The sequence below is a fragment of the Pinus tabuliformis genome, chromosome 2_2 (assembly GCF_031772625.1).
Source record: "Pinus tabuliformis cultivar Carrire ecotype Pingquan chromosome 2_2, CPIR1, whole genome shotgun sequence".
NCBI classification, from domain to species: Eukaryota; Viridiplantae; Streptophyta; class Pinopsida; order Pinales; family Pinaceae; genus Pinus; species Pinus tabuliformis.
The window spans coordinates 834914218-834933752 of record NC_142300.1 but is presented as its reverse complement, the minus strand read 5'-3'; the positions used below and the strand labels follow the sequence as shown (position 1 = coordinate 834933752).

At 31.4% G+C, this 19535-nt stretch overlaps 1 protein-coding gene across 1 annotated transcript; it reads right to left on the bottom strand.

The window, feature by feature from the left end:
- Positions 1-13568: 13568 nt before the first annotated feature.
- On the bottom strand, positions 13569-14983 carry LOC149195561 (uncharacterized). Its single transcript, XM_089408511.1, has 2 exons — positions 13880-14983; positions 13569-13781 (listed from the first exon to the last, which is right to left on the bottom strand). The coding sequence occupies exon 1, from the start codon at positions 14838-14840 to the stop codon at positions 14445-14447; it is 396 nt and encodes a 131-aa protein (XP_089264637.1). The 5' UTR covers positions 14841-14983; the 3' UTR covers positions 13569-13781; positions 13880-14444.
- Positions 14984-19535: the final 4552 nt, after the last annotated feature.

The window sequence follows — 19535 nt, the reverse complement described above, 5'->3', positions numbered from 1 at the left end:
TACATGTACTTGTCTTGCAAAATTTGCATAAATGTTGTACAGTACTTGCACTAAAGAAGCTACATCCAGTCTCACAGTTCCTTGCTTATTAATGGAATTGATTTGTGTACAATGTAGACATGCATTGTAGTCAACTATTTATTTTTTATTTTTTATTTATTTATATCAATTATTGCTATTTTGCTTATTATGAAAATTTGCCTGGTAAAGAAGCTACATCCAGTACCACAATTCCTTGCTTATTAATGGGATTGATTTGTGTACAAAGTAGACATGCATTGTAGTCAACTATTTATCTTTTATTTATTATTATTTATATCAATTATTGCTATTTTTACTTATTATGAAAATTTGCCTTGTAGGCATTGGTGGCACCAATTAAATACTTAATACATGGATCGAGGAAATTTAAATGTAGAATTTCTGTGAAAAAAATCCATGGACCCTAGTTGTATATCCTTCCCTTGAATAATTCCTTCATTTTCTTATCTATGTTTTGCCTTAAAGGCAATTAATATGCCTAATTAACTCTTCAGTACATGGATCCAAAATGTTTTAACTGATCTTTGTTGTAAATCCTACTCTTGAATAATTTGCAAATATAAGGTTTATCGAGAATGTCCACGTGCACAAACCTCCCATTTCCTCTTCAAGTGTCCACTACTCGAATCACATGGAGATACAAAACCAATTGTTATCTACCATGGAGGAGCTACAAAGCCAACGGTTATCTACCCAGAGGATAGGGGTTATGTTTTCTCAAAGGGAAAGAATTCTAGTAGTAATAGAAGATCTAATCTCACTTCCATTCTTTCGTCAAAATTAGATCACAAGACTCTGAATTCTCTCCGTGGCAATTATTGGAAGTAATGCTTCCATGACTTCCAAATTGTGGTAAGTTGTAATTGTATGAGTTCCTAAGTTAATAGTTGTACTAGTTATGTTTAGTAATCTAGATCCACTATTCTGAAATCTAAAATATCATGTATTTTTATATATGTAATGTTTGTGAAATTTATGATTTGTTTTACGTGAAATCTCTCTTACTCTTTTTAGATTTCTAAGCTTAACACCATCATCAAATTCACTTTAGGGATCTCAAAAACACCCACTTTAGGGATCTCAAAACTTCGGTGTGGGGACCCCCAAAATCGGTCCATACTCCCTTCAATTTTTTGGTGCTCCGTGATACCCATGCCTGCGAATATGTCAGAACCATGTGTTAAATTTTAATCCAGGGGAGGCAGACGAAAATAGTACTCTGCAATTGGCTAGAATGAACCGTGTCGGCCCGGCGCAGCCCAACCCCTCATAAAAACAACTTACGTATAAATATCACTTTTAGAAAAAATCCATTTTAAATAAATTTTAAATAATTATAAAATATAATGACCGGAAGAATTACATATGTTTATGTACAAGACTTTTGTTTCTGCAACAAAAAAATTTACTCTTTGATAAATAATATTAAATATTATTTTTCAAAAAATCCTAAAATAAATTTTAAAAAAGTTGTAGGTTTTAATCGGTATTTTTGTGACCTGATTATAAACCGAATGAGAAATAACAACCTTTAGTTAAATGAGACAATCATTGTGTCATTAACAATAAGGTACATGGATTTATGGATAATGTCACTTTTGTGAAACCCTAACAAATGGCTTCAGTGATGTTTTAGTTGTTTTTTTCTGTCAAATTACAAATTATAAAGGTTTAATGAGCATAGATTATGGTGTATGCGGCTCTCATTCGTACAATGTAATAAACTCACTTTTGGAGACCCAAGTCTGGGTGATGTTTTTTTTTAATTTTTTTAGTTTAATAATTATATTTTTAAATTTTAAATTTCGTTTATATTTTAAAAAAAATTGATAAAGATTTTTGTAAATCTAAATAAAAATTGTAATGTTTTAGAAATTTTTTATGGTATTGAATTTATTTTTATTATCAAAAATATGATTTAAACATTATTTTTACAAGATTTTTTGAATTTTTTATTTAAATTCCAACCACTTTTAACTATCTAAATAATTCATCAACTTCAACTTCTTTACTTTCTAAGATAAAAATAAAATAATTCCATGATAAAAATAAAATAATTCCATTTATAATAGCTTACGGAGCAGATATTGTGTACGACAGTCTTCTGGTTACATTGTGTTATTTATTTATCTCACATTACAATTTTTAACGACAATAAGAATTGGTTATCAAACTTTGAGTTAACTTTAAATTTAAGGTTATTTTTCGACATGCTGCTATTGTCAAAATTAATTTGAAATATCAATGGAGTTTCAAATTTTTCGATAAACCTTGGTTGTTCAAATTTTCATTTGGAACATAATATTACACCCTGTTTCATAAAGCACTCATTCAATACTAATTTCAACCATTTTTAAGTAACATTTACTTTGAACTTCTATTTGCGTGTTATTTTGACCGTTGAAAACGTATAGTAAGACTTTTCAACTTCACTTTTCTATGAATTTTTTTATTTCGATCATTGATTTTTAATTTTTTTCCGACCATTGAAAAGGTATAGTGTAGTATAGTATGATTCTTTCAAATTCATTTATATGGAAAGTTTATTTTATTTTTTAAATAGAAATTTAAAATAAATTTATTTTTTTAATAAAGAAGAATGAATTTTTTTTATGAGAAAGAAGATTTTATAATATTAGATTTATCATATAAGATGTTTAATATATATGGTTTATAATAATATTGGGTGTTTAATATATATGGTTTATAATATAAAGATTGATAAGGTTATAATATTAAAGTTTGATATTACAATTTATATTAGAGTTTAATATATAGGGTTTATATAATATATGGTTTAATATATAGTGTTTATGGTATTGGGTTTCTGTTTTAATATGTATGGTTTATAGCATTTTAACAATATTGGAAGTTGCTAATTTAGTTAAATATTTAAATTATATTTATTTGTATAATTATTATAATTATATAATAATTAATATTAAATTCTTACCATACACTTAATAATTATTTATATAGTTGATATATTAACCACATTCCATAATGTGATTGTGCTAGTTTTATTTGTTTTAATATAGGAAAAATGAATAATTTCATAATTTGTCACATTAAGAATCAAATGCTTTTTAATTATTAATAACATTTTGATGAAAATTGTATGTTTTTTTGTTATATATATTTTTAATTTTTAACATATTTATATTAGATACCAAAATAAAAATAAAATTTTTGGACAATCTTAAAAAGTTTTAGGTCTCATTTCAAAGACCTATTAAAAAAATCTATCAAAATAGAAAATGATTATTATATTAAAATTATATCCTTAATCAATATAGATTTTCAATTATATGGAGATCTCAATTTTTATGCTTAGTTTTTATTCTTATTTTTTTAGGGTGTTTTCTCTAACAAGGTAGTTATAATGGAATACATGTTAGCACAACTATATTAACAAATGTTAGTAATATATATGCATCCACATAATTTCCCTTTTTTAAATCTACATATCCACATAATGCCATTTATTATTTGATAATTTGCACGGTAATTTCATAACTATATTGTTAATTTGTGCTTATGTTAAGTTGTAGGATCATCTGCCCAGATTGAAGTCTCCACATACATAACATATTTTAGTAATATAACATTTAAAAACAAAATCATCATATTTTCTCTGTTACATTGGAACTATATGGAAAAAGACACCTAGAAAATACATTTATATATAAGAGAGATTATATATTTAAATTGGTTTTAATATTTGAATATTTTAATTCAATATTAATTTTGATTATTATATAAATTATATAATTAAAAATAACTTTATCGAGACGTAGAAAATATATTTATATATAAAAGAGATTATATAATTAGATTGGTTTTAATATTTGAATATTTTGATTCAATATTAATTTTGATATATATATATAAATTTTTATTATATAATATTAAGATTTTCTATTAGCCATTTCCTATTAATACCCAAGCTCTAAAAATTCTGAAAACTTATACAACATAACATATTCTAATTAATTAATTAATTAATTAATATATATATATATATAAAATATTATTCTCTGAAAAAAATATATATATAAAATATTATATCGATTTAATATTAAAATAAATAAATTATAAAAGTTGATTTTGTTTCGAATTTACAACAATAGCTGTCAGAATTTCCCCTCACTCAGAGGATGAGTATGATAATGCTAAGTTGAGGAATTAAATATCAGTTGTGTTTTGGAGGACTTTACCTTTATAACCAGCTATTGATGCCTTTTTGTAAGAGGGCACAGCAAGGTTATATTGTTGGCTGAATTGAAATTTCAAAATTAATGACTGAAGTTTTTCTTTTTGAATCCAATCAGGAATGAATGGAATTTTTTTCTTACAGGAATTCTACAGCTTTGCTTTCTCTAATACGTTAACTTGTTTACAAGATCATATGATACTATGTCTAACTATGTAAAATATGTTTGTGAAAATCGATTTTTATACAATAAAGTTATGAGAGGGGAGAAAGAAAAAAGAACAATGGAGAAACAAAGTGCAAAAATTGTGTTATATCTATATATATGTCACTGTACATGCTGCTCTGCAGAGTAATAGACAATTTCGATGGCAGGAATGCATCCTGTGAGGTTAGGAATAATGAATCACGGCGTGCTGCTTATTAAGGGCTTCTCATGCCCTCATAACTATAATTTCGTTTCCCTTACATCGCATGAGCTGGTATCAAATGACCCTCAATCCCATCTACAGTCTCGATTCCGCTGAGAAGCTCTATCTGAAGCGTTAAACCGTTCCAAAAAAAATTTGTCTCGTAGGAGGGATACCCAGTTCCTCATCTGTGGCGTGTAGTAGATACTCGATGCTGACTGTACCAATCTGATCGGCCATTTTACATGATGAATTTACAGGAGCACTTTCCCCAACAACACAGGACGAACTACATCGCCTCCGTTCAGATGGGACAACGAAGTAGGAGGGATACCCAGTTCAGATGAGCCATGAAAGCCATACCATGAGCCATGAAAGCCATACATATTTCCGGCGACGTTCAGGGTCAACTTCGACGGGCGCAGGCCTCTCGCTCCAACTCACGAAAGTCATCATTCGTACTTCATCGTTAATACAACTTGTACAAGCATTCAATGCCACCTCTTCCTTTACCATTTCAAACCTCCTCGGTTTTCGATTTCAAACTGGCATTGGCGCGCATACTACCATTTCAAACCTCCTTGCTTTCGATTTTAAACTGGCATGGGCACGCATATTTTATTTTCAAATGAATTGAGATCTTAAACGATTTCAATCTGGGCAATAGCACTCAATTTTTTTTTGTTATGCTGCGCTATTGTATCCACTCGCGGAGAACAGCAACCGACGAAGCATAAACAACCTCAACAGAACCAGAAACTATCCACAGCTCAAGTCACTGTTTTTCAAGGTTTCTTGTTCTGTATGCAGATATGGAAATAGCGAAGAAACTAGCTTTGAAACGCTTCCTCCAAAAGCGAAAGGAGAGGTAATCAAACTCTACATCTTCTATAATATTTTCTCTGTATAAAGTGAGATGGTTGAATCGGCAAATGTGTATTAATGCGATGTTTTTTTGGAGTGCAGATTCAACAGCGTTGCTCCTTACACCAGCGTGGAGAGGGCAACATTGCCTTGGAAAGTAGGAAAGGATTCAGATGACCAGATCATACTGTCGTTGGGTTGTGTATGACAACAATTGTAAAATGTTGGGGAATGCCACTGACTTTTAATTGCATCACGCAGCATGTTTTACCCTTAACCGATCTGTTTTTTAATCAAATTTTTAGATCGAGGGAACCAACGCGTTTTCTGTATTTCTCCACTGTGAGTACACGGTGGCAGGCAAAACTGATGGCCCGGATAAGAAAGTGGCACTCGAAACGGCAATGTAGCATGAAAGTGCAGAGGAATTTCTTAATCCGGCAGTATTCAATCTTGAAACATTCAGATTAACATTAATGTTGTAACATTTTTTTTTAAGTATATTATAGATTTTTGTAATATATCTTATTTGTGTGGATGTTTGTTTATTTCCTCAAAAAAAAATGAATTTAATTATTAAATAATTTTTAGAATAATTATTAATTAAATTAAATTATAGATATTTAATTTTTTAATAATATTTTAAAATATTCTTAATAATATTTATAAATAAATTAAATGTTTAAATTTACCATTTCATTTTTTAAAATGAATTGTTTAACTAAAAATGATATTATATAAAAAAGTTTTATATAAATCATGATATTAGTTTATGGTTTTGTAATAAAATAAGTTTATAAATTAACAATCTCAATATGAGTTTCTATAATTAAATAATTTTATTTATATATTAATATTTTATAATAATAAAATTATAATTTAATTTGATTTTATATTTATTTTGCTATTTAATATATCATATATATTATGGAGTAATTATTTTAATATTTGTATTAGACTAATGAAATATTCTCATTTAGAAATTTCAAGATTGTTAAAAGAAATATTTAATGAGTTGTTAGTGGAACCATTTTTTATTTATGGATATTTCTTTTAAGTCATTTATCTTTTTAGTTTTGTGTTTGGGAAATATTATTAAATTATAAAATATTTTAAAATCTATTTTTTTTATAGTTAGGCTAACAATTTTTGTGGAAGTAAATATAGTAATAAAATGATTTAGTCACTAAAGCTTTCTTTCAAGATTTATTGTTTCAAAATTTATTTGATCATAACATTTTAATGAGATTATATTTATTAAATTTATTAAGGGTTATATTTAATTAATTAATACAATCTTTTCTACAATTTATTTAACTTAATTTACAATATATCAAAACACAAATACATTTAGAGACTAACAATATTTAGGTGCCTAATAATTTTTAGCATTTTCCATTTATAACTTTTATTCATGGAAAAACCACGAACATTTGTTCCTCACAAACTCATAGTCCACCTCTCTCATATTTCAAACTTTGAATAGAGACTTAACTTAAATTAGTTTGGACTTTGAATAGGGACCCAAACCTTATATTAGGATAGATAGATGGACATTAAATGGTAATTAATCCAAAATCTTTAGTTTAGATCTTGCTTAAAAATTCAACCGATGTCATTAAATATATTTTTGGAAAGTAAAATTTAAATTAATTTAAAAAAAAAACATCATAACAAGTTTGGGTTTGCCATAGTTTACCTTAATTTAGCAATAAGAAAAACAAAAAAATAGAAAAACCATAATTATTTTAGCATCCAAACATAGTGTCTTTTACAATTCACACAATTCATATATACAAATAAACAATGATACCACCACACCACATAACTCTTGACTTGTTCTATTAGATGGCTTTCAATATCTATATAGGTTGAGATCTTGCACGGATTCCATTTTTCTCAAAATAAAGCTTAAATGAATTTTGAAACTCAAATGAATTTTGGATTACACACTTGATAGCATGTTGAAGTTGAACTTTTCAAAGCAACTTCCAAGATTTGGAATTTTTTTGACATGAGAAATGTTTAATAAATAATTTTTTTTTAGAATAAGTTAGATTCATATACTATTTCTTGTTATTATATTTGTGTAGATTGAACTATATTGGATTTAATTTGAAGTTTGATTTAAATTTTAAATAACTTTTTATATAATTCCTTTAGAAAGGAAAGCCATCTAATAGAACAAGTCAAGAAAAAATAAATAGAATGAGCGACAAAATTCAAAAACAAGAATGTCAAGAACAAGACCATTAGTAAAACAACTAAACCAAAGGAAAAACCCTAGGAGGATGGAACAGACAAGGCTCAAAAGAGAAGGATTCGGGAAATCTCAAAAGCAAGAAAAGGTTAAAGGGGGGGCGAGGGGTGGAAGGGGGAAAGGAAGGCAAGACTAAGAAGAAAGGGCAGGGATCCAGCAACTACTGATCTTCCAGCCGTCATCTCTATTGAGATTGTTAGGCCTTCTTTCAATTTCAATAGCTTCCCTGAATTTTCGGTGATGGAACTGCGCAGTTCCATCACCGAAAATTCAGGGAAGCTATTGAAATTGAAAGAAGGCCTAACAATCTCAATAGAGATGACGGCTGGAAGATCAGTAGTTGCTGGATCCCTGCCCTTTCTTCTTAGTCTTGCCTTCCTTTCCCCCCTTCTCTCTCCCCCCTGCCCCCCCTCTTTTGAGCCTTGTCTGTTCCATCCTCCAAAGGTTTTTCCTTTGGTTTAGTTGTTTTACTAATGATCTTGTTCTTGACATTCTTGTTTTTAAATTCTGTCGCTCATTCTATTTATTTTTTCCTGACTTGTTCTATTAGATGGCTTTCCTTTTTTTTTTTTTTTCTCTTTTTAAGCTTTTACCTTTACCTTAAGATCAATATAAATTAAATATATTCCAACAAATATTATTAAATCAATATCAATAGTATTGAATTAATTCCACTAAATCAATATTTTTGAAAAAAACCCCTTTCACTTTCCCTGGTGATAATAAGTTGATTTAACAATCTAAGATTAATATATAAATAAAATGAAATTTAATAACATTCTTGTCCCTAGTAATTTAAGTGATTAAATTAATTAAAAAGGAATTGAATAAATTAATTTAATAACAAAGAAAAATTTTCTAAAAACCCCCTTCACCATAAAATCTATGTTCCAAATCAATATCAATATTATTAAATTGATATTAATAATTTTAATTCCACTAAATCAATATTATTAAAAATAACCCCTTTTACCTATCCCTAATGATAATAAATTAATTTAATAATCTAAGAATAATATATAAATAAAATAAAATAAAATAACAATCCATAGTAATTTTAAATGATTAACTAAATTAAAAAGGAATTAAATAAATTTCTAAAACCCCTTTACTTATCTCTAATGATTTAAATAAATAAATTAAAAAAGAATTAAATATATTTATAATATATATAAATAAAATAAAATGGAATTACATTCTAATATATAATTATTTATTATATTTATAATATTATTTTGACATTAAAATATTATCTAGCCGTTTTTCTATATAGTCGTTGATGGTCAACCTAGTCAACCTTGCTGTTGGGAAGGTCTGCTCTCCTTATTTAATGTGCGGCCATGATCTGACTCCTCAAATTGTCGTGACAATGAACCACACCAGTTGGTTCGATACGCGTGGACAAAAGTTTTCTACATGTAATTTATGGGGAAACTCTTCTCATAATTGTTATGAAGAGCCTCAATTCTACAAATAATTTTGACCTTTAAAAATAGTAATTTTAATTTTAACCTTTCAAAATAGTAATTTTAACATTGTAACGAGACATAAAAATTTATTCGAAATATTCAATGGCCAATGAAAATATATATTCTATTATTTTTTTACTATATCTAAATTTAAAAATACTAATACAAACACACATTCCTTGATAATATCAACTGAGAAACGATAAATCATAGAACCAATTGATAAAAGACACGGATTTGATACCAGAGTATTTTTTCACATATTTTATAACATGTAATGCATTTTGGCCAAATTTTCAAAAATGATCAGACTCTTCAAACTAGACAAGTATTCCACTTTGATGGTTACTGCACTGTACTTATACACCTTTCCTTCTTGTTGCAACTGTAAAACTCCCAAACATACTCATAATTTCAACATCATCTGTCAGGCAAGAGCTCCAAGACCTGTGTTGTTGCTTCAGGCAGGATGAGAACTGCCATCAATGTCTGCATGGCGATTTCCATCTGCTGGACGGCGAGAGAGTCCTCCCACTGTGACCCTGCAATCTGGGCATTGAGATGTCTGCTTTGGTCCTCTGCATCCCCCTACCACGTAGTAATGGCCATTCAGACATTGATACCAATGCCCTCTTCCTCCCACACCTTTAGTAATAACTTCAATAACCTCTAGTTTCACTCAATTTTCCAGCCCCACTCTTATTTCAACGGTTTTTGCATGATCATGGTTTTTCTACATAATGATGTCGCAAATCGCCAAACCAGATGCAAAGTCGTTCGAGCGGAACAAACTAGTGCCCACTGTAAGTAGTGCATCAATGGCCAACTCATTATCTGCTAATATGGAATTAACATTATTGTTGCTGAAACTATATTTCAGTCTCAGCGTTGGAAGCTTTTCAAGCATGAGCACCTTGTAGGAGTTGTGCTCTATGATAAAAGAGAGACTGTGTATTGCTTGATCATGGTCTTGCAATCCACAGAGCGCACAGGCTTGGCAACTCTTGACATCTCCTCCCCGTGATGAACATGTCCCCTTTGTTATTCCCTCAGGGGGCTGGTTCTGTTGAGGTTGTTTATGCTTCGTCGGTTGCTGTTCTCCGAGAGTGGATACAATAGTGCAGAATAACAAAAAAAATTGAGTGCTATTGCCCAGATTGAAATCGTTTAAGATCTCAATTCATTTGAAAATAAAATATGCATGCCCATGCCAGTTTGAAATCGAAAGCAAGGAGGTTTGAAATGGTAGTATGCGCGCCAATGCCAGTTTGAAATCGAAAACCGAGGAGGTTTGAAATGGTAAAGGAAGAGGTGGCATTGAATGCTTGTACAAGTTGTATTAACGATGAAGTACGAATGATGGACTTTCGTGAGTTGGAGCGAGAGGCCTGCGCCGTCGAAGTTGACGCTGAACGTCGCCGGAAATATGTATGGCTTTCATGGCTCATGGTAGCCATAAGGTACTGGCAACCAATAAATCTTATGCATTAATGGCCCAATAGCATGGGATTTATTGGTTGCCCAATCCTTTCCCATGATCTTTGAATCTAGACTTGGTAGGGACTAAATCTCACTCAAACCAACTAATTTACATCTCATAAGTTATCAAACACAATAAATTATTCTACTGAAATGCGCAACTAAATCAGTTTTGCCATTTAATTGACTTACCATGACTTGCGCATAGAAAGTTTTGGTGAGTTTCAATTCATTAAGATAAACGTGGTGATATAGAATTTGGTTGGAGAAATCCTATACTTGGCCATCGCGGTGGCAATGAAAAACATCCACATTCGATCATAATCAATCCCATTTACTATGACAACCTAATATTTCGATGGCAAAGTGGTGGTGGTACATTTGCAGTAGTTTTAATCATCTTGTGAGTTTAAATTAGACCATGTGGATTAAAAGGGACGACAACAATTTAAACACATGCCTACTATTTAATCTAGAATCTTTCTTCCAATTTCTATATGGAGTTGTCTATAATGCGACTTTTTGGAGATTCCGGTGACGGAATCCGGCGGAAGAAATTGAGGTTAAATCTTGATTTGTTGCAGTTAAAATGGTTTTTTAACTGCATATTTGGATTCACCACCCTGAAAAACCCCTGGGACGCTTTCATTGTGCAGAAACTAGCTATCAAACTTACGATTCCAATAAATTCCTGCCGGATTTTGACCGGAAAAACCCGCCGGAAAAAATTTCAAAAAATCACGTTATAGACAACTGCATTTCTATATAAACCAATTCTTTTTTAAATTATTATAAATTATTATTATTATACCGTATTTCGAGTATTTTTTTATTTTCGCATCTTACAAATACAATTTTTTTCATATCTAATAGCCTTTGACATGTCCCATGTGTCCACGTACGCGTTGAATTGAATGCATAAATTTGACTTAGATTCCACCTAAAGCTTTACCTTTTTTGAAATATAAATAAGATGTATTGGGTTAGGATGGTCATTTGTATAAACATTTGTACGGTTTGAAATTTATATTGTGATAAAGTGCATTTAGCAGTTTGATCTTGATCATCATCAAGATGGAGGGTGAATTCAAATTAATTGTCTATTGCTTTAAAGGGAGTTATTCGTCTTCTACTGTGCCACATAAATCTTAACTAATGATAAGAAGCAAATTGTGAATGCAAAGAGAAAAAATGCTTTGATACCCAAGTTTCGCTTTACTGTGGAATCCAATGTCTCATGATGTTTGACTTATCTAAAAGAAGGTTTTTGATATTTGGTTTTTAGTTTTCTCTGTCATGTTTCTTTTTGTTATATAGTTAATAAACTTTGGTGTTTAGGCCCTTAGTATAGTCTTTTTGTATTGTTATTGAATTGTCAAAGACACTATGTTTGGATGCTAAAATAATTATGGTTTTTCTATTTTTTTGGTTTTCTTATTGCTAAATTAAGGTAAACTATGGCAAACCCAAACTTGTTATGATGTTTTTTTTTTAAATTAATTTAAATTTTACTTTCCGAAAATATATTTAATGACATCGGTTGAATTTTTAAGCAAGATCTAAACTAAAGATTTTGGATTAATTACCATTTAATGTCCATCTATCTATCCTAATATAAGGTTTGGGTCCCTATTCAAAGTCCAAACTAATTTAAGTTAAGTCTCTATTCAAAGTTTGAAATATGAGAGAGGTGGACTATGAGTTTGTGAGAACAAATGTTCGTGGTTTTTCCATGAATAAAAGTTATAAATGGAAAATGCTAAAAATTATTAGGCACCTAAATATTGTTAGTCTCTAAATGTATTTGTGTTTTGATATATTGTAAATTAAGTTAAATAAATTGTAGAAAAGATTGTATTAATTAATTAAATATAACCCTTAATAAATTTAATAAATATAATCTCATTAAAATGTTATGATCAAATAAATTTTGAAACAATAAATCGTGAAAGAAAGCTTTAGTGACTAAATCATTTTATTACTATATTTACTTCCACAAAAATTGTTAGCCTAACTATAAAAAAAATAGATTTTAAAATATTTATAATTTAATAATATTTCCCAAACACAAAACTAAAAAGATAAATGACTTAAAAGAAATATCCATAAATAAAAAATGGTTCCACTAACAACTCATTAAATATTTCTTTTAACAATCTTGAAATTTCTAAATGAGAATATTTCATTAGTCTAATACAAATATTAAAATAATTACTCCATAATATATATGATATATTAAATAGCAAAATAAATATAAAATCAAATTAAATTATAATTTTATATTATTATAAAATATTAATATATAAATAAAATTATTTAATTATAGAAACTCATATTGACATTGTTAATTTATAAACTTATTTTATTACAAAACCATAAAACTAATATCATGATTTATATAAAACTTTTTATATAATATCATTTTTAGTTAAACAATTCATTTTAAAAATGAAATGGTAAATTTAAACATTTAATTTATTTATAAATATTATTAAGAATATTTTAAAATATTATTAAAAAATTAAATATCTATAATTTAATTTAATTAATAATTATTCTAAAAATTATTTAATAATTAAATTCATTTTTTTTGAGGAAATAAACAAACATCCACACAAATAAGATATATTACAAAAATCTATAATATACTTAAAAAAAATGTTACAACATTAATGTTAATCTGAATGTTTCAAGATTGAATACTGCCGGATTAAGAAATTCCTCTGCACTTTCATGCTACATTGCCGTTTCGAGTGCCACTTTCTTATCCGGGCCATCAGTTTTGCCTGCCACCGTGTACTCACGGTGGAGAAATACAGAAAACGCGTTGGTTCCCTCGATCTAAAAATTTGATTAAAAAACAGATCGGTTAAGGGTAAAACATGCTGCGTGATGCAATTAAAAGTCAGTGGCATTCCCCAACATTTTACAATTGTTGTCATACACAACCCAACGACAGTATGATCTGGTCATCTGAATCCTTTCCTACTTTCCAAGGCAATGTTGCCCTCTCCACGCTGGTGTAAGGAGCAACGCTGTTGAATCTGCACTCCAAAAAAACATCGCATTAATACACATTTGCCGATTCAATCATCTCACTTTATACAGAGAAAATATTATAGAAGATGTAGAGTTTGATTACCTCTCCTTTCGCTTTTGGAGGAAGCGTTTCAAAGCTAGTTTCTTCGCTATTTCCATATCTGCATACAGAACAAGAAACCTTGAAAAACAGTGACTTGAGCTGTGGATAGTTTCTGGTTCTGTTGAGGTTGTTTATGCTTCGTCGGTTGCTGTTCTCCGAGAGTGGATACAATAGCGCAGCATAACAAAAAAAATTGAGTGCTATTGCCCAGATTGAAATCGTTTAAGATCTCAATTCATTTGAAAATAAAATATGCGTGCCCATGCCAGTTTGAAATCGAAAGCAAGGAGGTTTGAAATGGTAGTATGCGCGCCAATGCCAGTTTGAAATCGAAAACCGAGGAGGTTTGAAATGGTAAAGGAAGAGGTGGCATTGAATGCTTGTACAAGTTGTATTAACGATGAAGTACGAATGATGACTTTCGTGAGTTGGAGCGAGAGGCCTGCGCCCGTCGAAGTTGACCCTGAACGTCGCCGGAAATATGTATGGCTTTCATGGCTCATGGTAGCCATAAGGTACTGGCAACCAATAAATCTTATGCATTAATGGCCCAATAGCATGGGATTTATTGGTTGCGCAACTCATCATCCATTTTACAGGATGAATTTACAGGAGCACTTTCCCCAAAAGCACAGGACGAACTACAGTTATCTCCGAAATTAGGACTATCTAACGGGTATCGTACCTCTGCATCGGAGAAGGAGCTACTCATTCGGCTGTTGCAAGAATTTATTTCTTGTTGGAGGCTTCTCATCATATCCAACAACAATGTATGTTGGGCTGCTTGTAAATCCTGAGAATTCATATCATCAACGTCATCATCTGAAAACAGAAGATCTGACAGCAATGAAACCCCTGCATCGGACTTTGAACAGGAACGCTTGGGCGGATTCTGATCATGCTCGTTACTGTCAACGGAATTGCAGTAATATTCCTCTAGGCTGCGCTTATATTGGGCCATGAGGATCACAGCACACAAAAGATTTGATATAGATTATAACTCCACCTGATTCCACAGCTGATGTTCACAATAATTTAATTTCGTATAACAATGCGCTGCCGCTTGCATATATATAGAGGACGACACGAAGAGTTTAGGGCGAAGATTTGGTATGAGAAACGCGTTCGTCGTTTTGGGGTTGAGAAAATAACTGAATTTGACAACATCATACGAGAGATTCTGATTTTGATAAAGTATTGGTAGGCACCGTGTTCATCCCGCGGAGGAGGCCAAAGCTTTTCGGAAAGTTAACATCCCTTTTCACACTACATGTTCTACTTTTGATTTGGTGTCGTTAGGCGCATTGTTAATACGGAGATTTGTTATGAAAAGCGGCTCAAAAGCAATCAGAATAGAGAGACGCGTCTGCTGTTTTGGGTCGGAAAAGTTCAGAAAGTCGTGTCGCGGAGTGGATTCAAATTGTGGTGTGAATGTCTAAAAGGCCCGCGTAAGGTCCGCGTGGTACAATTTATGGATAGAATCCAATATGGGAGGACAAAAATTTCTGGAACGCTAACATTCCTATTGATACCGTGTTCAGCCCGTGGCCTATCGTTTTCTCGACGGTCAACCCAAGGAAAAACGTAACATGAAAAATTTAATATTGATTGCCTTAGAAATCAAAGTAAAATAAATTTAATAATTGAAATGGTAACTTTTAAATATATTCAACAATTGAAGTGTAACTTATAAATTAAAATCTTTTGACAACCTTATGAAATTTAGCCTGGTTTCTTTTACAAAAGATTTGTATTTATATATAATATATATAAATTATATACGCAGTACCTAGAAGTCAAAATCCTTTGAAAATCTAACAAATTATATACATAGTACCTAGAAGTCAAAAATCTTTAGCAACTTTATAAAGATATTTCACTTCAAAAGTGTGTTGGTGTATTATGCAAATAAAACAAAATAAAATAAATTACGCTACCATGTATAACATAAATAAAATAATACACTAAAGAAATATATGCAGACATCATATGGACTTATGGTCTTTTGTGTTGTGTGAAAAGGCGTTTTTTGGAAGTTGAGTGATAAAGTGTTTATCTTGCTGCTTGGGATGAAACATGAGTAAAATTAAAATATTATTTAGGAATTCAACCTCATTCATATTAACACACCAATAATATATATATGATTGACATTGAAACAATATAGTAGTCAGTTTTTAATGTCAACGTTTCTAGTCTTGGTATAGAGCCGATATGTCATCCAAACACGACCACTATGGAATTTCCGGCATCTCATATTCAAAACTTGATATAGCCCCGAAATGTCATCCAAAAATGACTACTTTTAAATTTCGGTCATCTCAGATTCAAAATCAACCCCACAGAAATCCACAAACCCTAATTTTTTAAATGTCAATGTTCCAATTCTATATTAATTTTTTTTAAATGATATATCTGCGTAGTAAAAGATATAAAAACATTTTTGAATGAAATTTAATAAAAAATAGTTGTTTTCAATTACTTTGTTTATATTATTGAGATAAAATTGATTTTAGAATATTTTATTTAAGATATATATTATAATAATTTACTTTTAATAAATATTAAAGTATTATTTTATTATTAATTTGTTTTACTATTATATGTAAATTCTATGTCAACATAAGAGTTACACCTCTCTTTCATATTGACTAGTAAAAATGCATTTTGAAAAAAAAAAAACTAATTCATTTTAACTATAAAATAGTTTAATGATAACATGTGAAATCAATAAAAGTTGTTAATGGAATTTTAATTATAAAATATTTTAATGATAACATGTAAAATCAATTATTCACAGGTCATAAATATTGACATTAATATGTGGTATATAATTTTTTTTCTAACAAATACTATTTATAACTCTATAAAATTAGTCACTTCATTTATGTGAACCAATAAAAATTTTAAATTTAAATTTAAAAATTTTCAATTTTTTTTTTTATTTTCAAAATATTTAATTTAATATTTAATTTTTTCAAAACTTTGATAGAATATAAAATCTATTTAGCAATTTCAAAACTTATTAAAAATCAATTATTGTTGACTAAATCTTGAAGAGTGTGTTCTTTGAGCAAATGGCGGCTAGGGTTTGAAGAATCCCTGTTCAAATTGTAGTAAGAGTACCAAATTTGGAGGAAGACAGTGCCAGAGCGGCAGAGCTTTGCAGAAGAGGTAGGTTCTGACCCTACAGATGAAAAATACGGGGTCCAGAGGGACCCCATCTTATAAACAGGCAATGATGCACAAGGGTAAATCTGCACTGGACAGGGTGCAAATCTTAGGTTCTGAGAAGACAGGACAGGAGGATACGACAAATAAAGGAAAGCTAAACAGCGAGGGCAAAGATACCTAGAAACGAAAAGAAATCATTAGAGGCGACAACAGAGCTGATAGAGACAAGGAGAACCATACCCCATAACAGAAATTACAAGAAAAGGAGCTTGAGGATGAACAATTAGGGAAAAAGAAGGATTCAAACCAAGTTAAGGCAGGACAGGAAGGAACAGATACAAAAGCTAGAAAGAAAGAGACCCAGGGACCGTGCAAGCCTAAAGCAACTGAAACCCTAAGGGTAATAATCTCTGACCCAGAACTAGAGGCGTATAGAGAGCACATGGCAGAACATGCAGTGATCTGCAAGTTTATGGGTTTCTGGCCAACAGAACGAGCTCTGTGCTTGTGGATCAAGCAACAATGGAAACCCAGAGGAGATGTAAGACTCCACCTAGGAGCCAAAGGCTTCTTCACAGTGGTATTCACTAATCTGGATGACAAGGATCACATCTTTGATGGAGGCTCACATTTCTTTGCCTCAGCAGATCTGTACATGAGAGCTTGGAAGCCCAACTTCACACCAAAACAGGAAACCTTCAAACAGGTACCTGTTTGGATTCACATGTTTTCTCTACCCATTGATTACTGGGGACAGGTAGCACTTGAACAGATAGGCAACAAGTTAGGAACCTTCATCAAAGCCTCAAAGGTAACATTACAGAAGAGATACACCTCTTGTGCTAGGATCTGTGTCGAGATGGATGTTTCGAGAGCTCTGCAGGAGGGGCTATGGTTGGAATACATAGATGAAGAGTATTTTCAAGCCATAGACTATCAGCAAATCCCATTTCGCTGCAGAAAGTGTCATGAACATGGACATCTGATCAGAGAATTCCCAATGAATAGAATGATGGAGAAACCCAAGGAAAATATAGGGGGTAAGAATAAGGAGGCTTTTATTCGACCTCATGCTAGACAGCGAGCAAACAAAAGACAACAAAATAAAGCAAGTACCTGCTTCAGAAGCACATGCAATGCTTTTGAGGTGCTGGAATCAGAGACGGAACCAGAGGACACTACTCAAGAGCGAGAGCCATTGCGAGAAGACCAGACCACAACTACACCAAGGACACAAGAACCCACTTCTAGTCTAGCAAACAACGTCCCTCTTGTTCCGGGACCAACAGAAGGACTGGAAGAGGATTTAGAAATGATGACTAGTGAAATGGGACTCGAGGATATGGAACTAAGCGACATTCTGGAACAGGAAGGAATGGACCTACCAAACATGGTAGAAAAATGGAAAAAGAAAGGCATTGAACACATATCGGAAGAGGAGGTGAACAGAATCAACATGTTATTCATAGCACGACAACTAGCAGAGATGGATATGCAGAGAAGAAGCATGGGAACAACAAAAGGCCTAGGGGTGAGAGCTCTGGGGATGCATCAAGCTACAACCAACCCAAAGCACTGGAAAAAACGAAGACGAAGAACAAACAATGAAGCATTACAAGAGCTTGGTCAAATGCTCCTAAACTCAGATAAGATGAAAGCCCTTGAGGCGTTTACAGTACTTTCATGGAATGCTAGAGGGCTAAATGGCCTAAAGAAGCTGAGGTTATTAAAGAATAAAGTCAAAAAGGAACAACTAGATATGATTTTTTTGCAAGAAATTAAATGCTCCAGCAAAACGATGGAAAACATCATTAAAAAATTGGGCAAAAGGATGGAAGGCTTGGAAACAACAAGCAATGGATGGGAAGGGGGCTTGGCCATTCTTTGGAATCCTCAGGTTATCCAGATTATATCTTCTGAAGCGGCCAGATCTCACATCTCAATAGAAATCCAAATGGTAGGGAATCCCGACACCTATCTATGCACAAATGTCTATGGCCCTCAAAAACTAGAGGAAAAACTGCTATTGCTTAGAGGTCTATCCAACTTGCAGCAGAGATATCCCCAAGAAAAAGCTTTTTTTGGAGGAGACTCTAATATGATTACTTCGCTTACGAAAAAAAGGAGGAATCAGAACGCTCAACCGGGATACTGAAGCTTTCCAAGACTTTATTAAATTAACCAAGCTAGTAGACATCATCCCTAAGAGCGGAGTTTTCACATGGAACAATAAAAGAGGGGGTGATAGGCAAATCGCCTCTAGACTAGACAGGTTCTTGGTAAATGAAACCATCCTTCTGGAAGGGATTACTTTGGATTTGGACATACTACCTAGTGGAGGGTCAGACCATTGGCCCATAATAATGAATGCGGCCATCGTGGGTACACCAAGAAATAAGCCCTTCAAATTTGAAATTTTTTGGCTTAGTCATCCAGGGTTTACATCGAAAATAAAACAATGGTGGAGTGAACCAATAGGTAT

Excerpts from the sequence above, each read along its gene's own strand:
- LOC149195561 (XM_089408511.1), bottom strand. The coding sequence starts at position 14,840 with ATGGCCCAATATAAGCGCAGCCTAGAGGAATATTACTGCAATTCCGTT.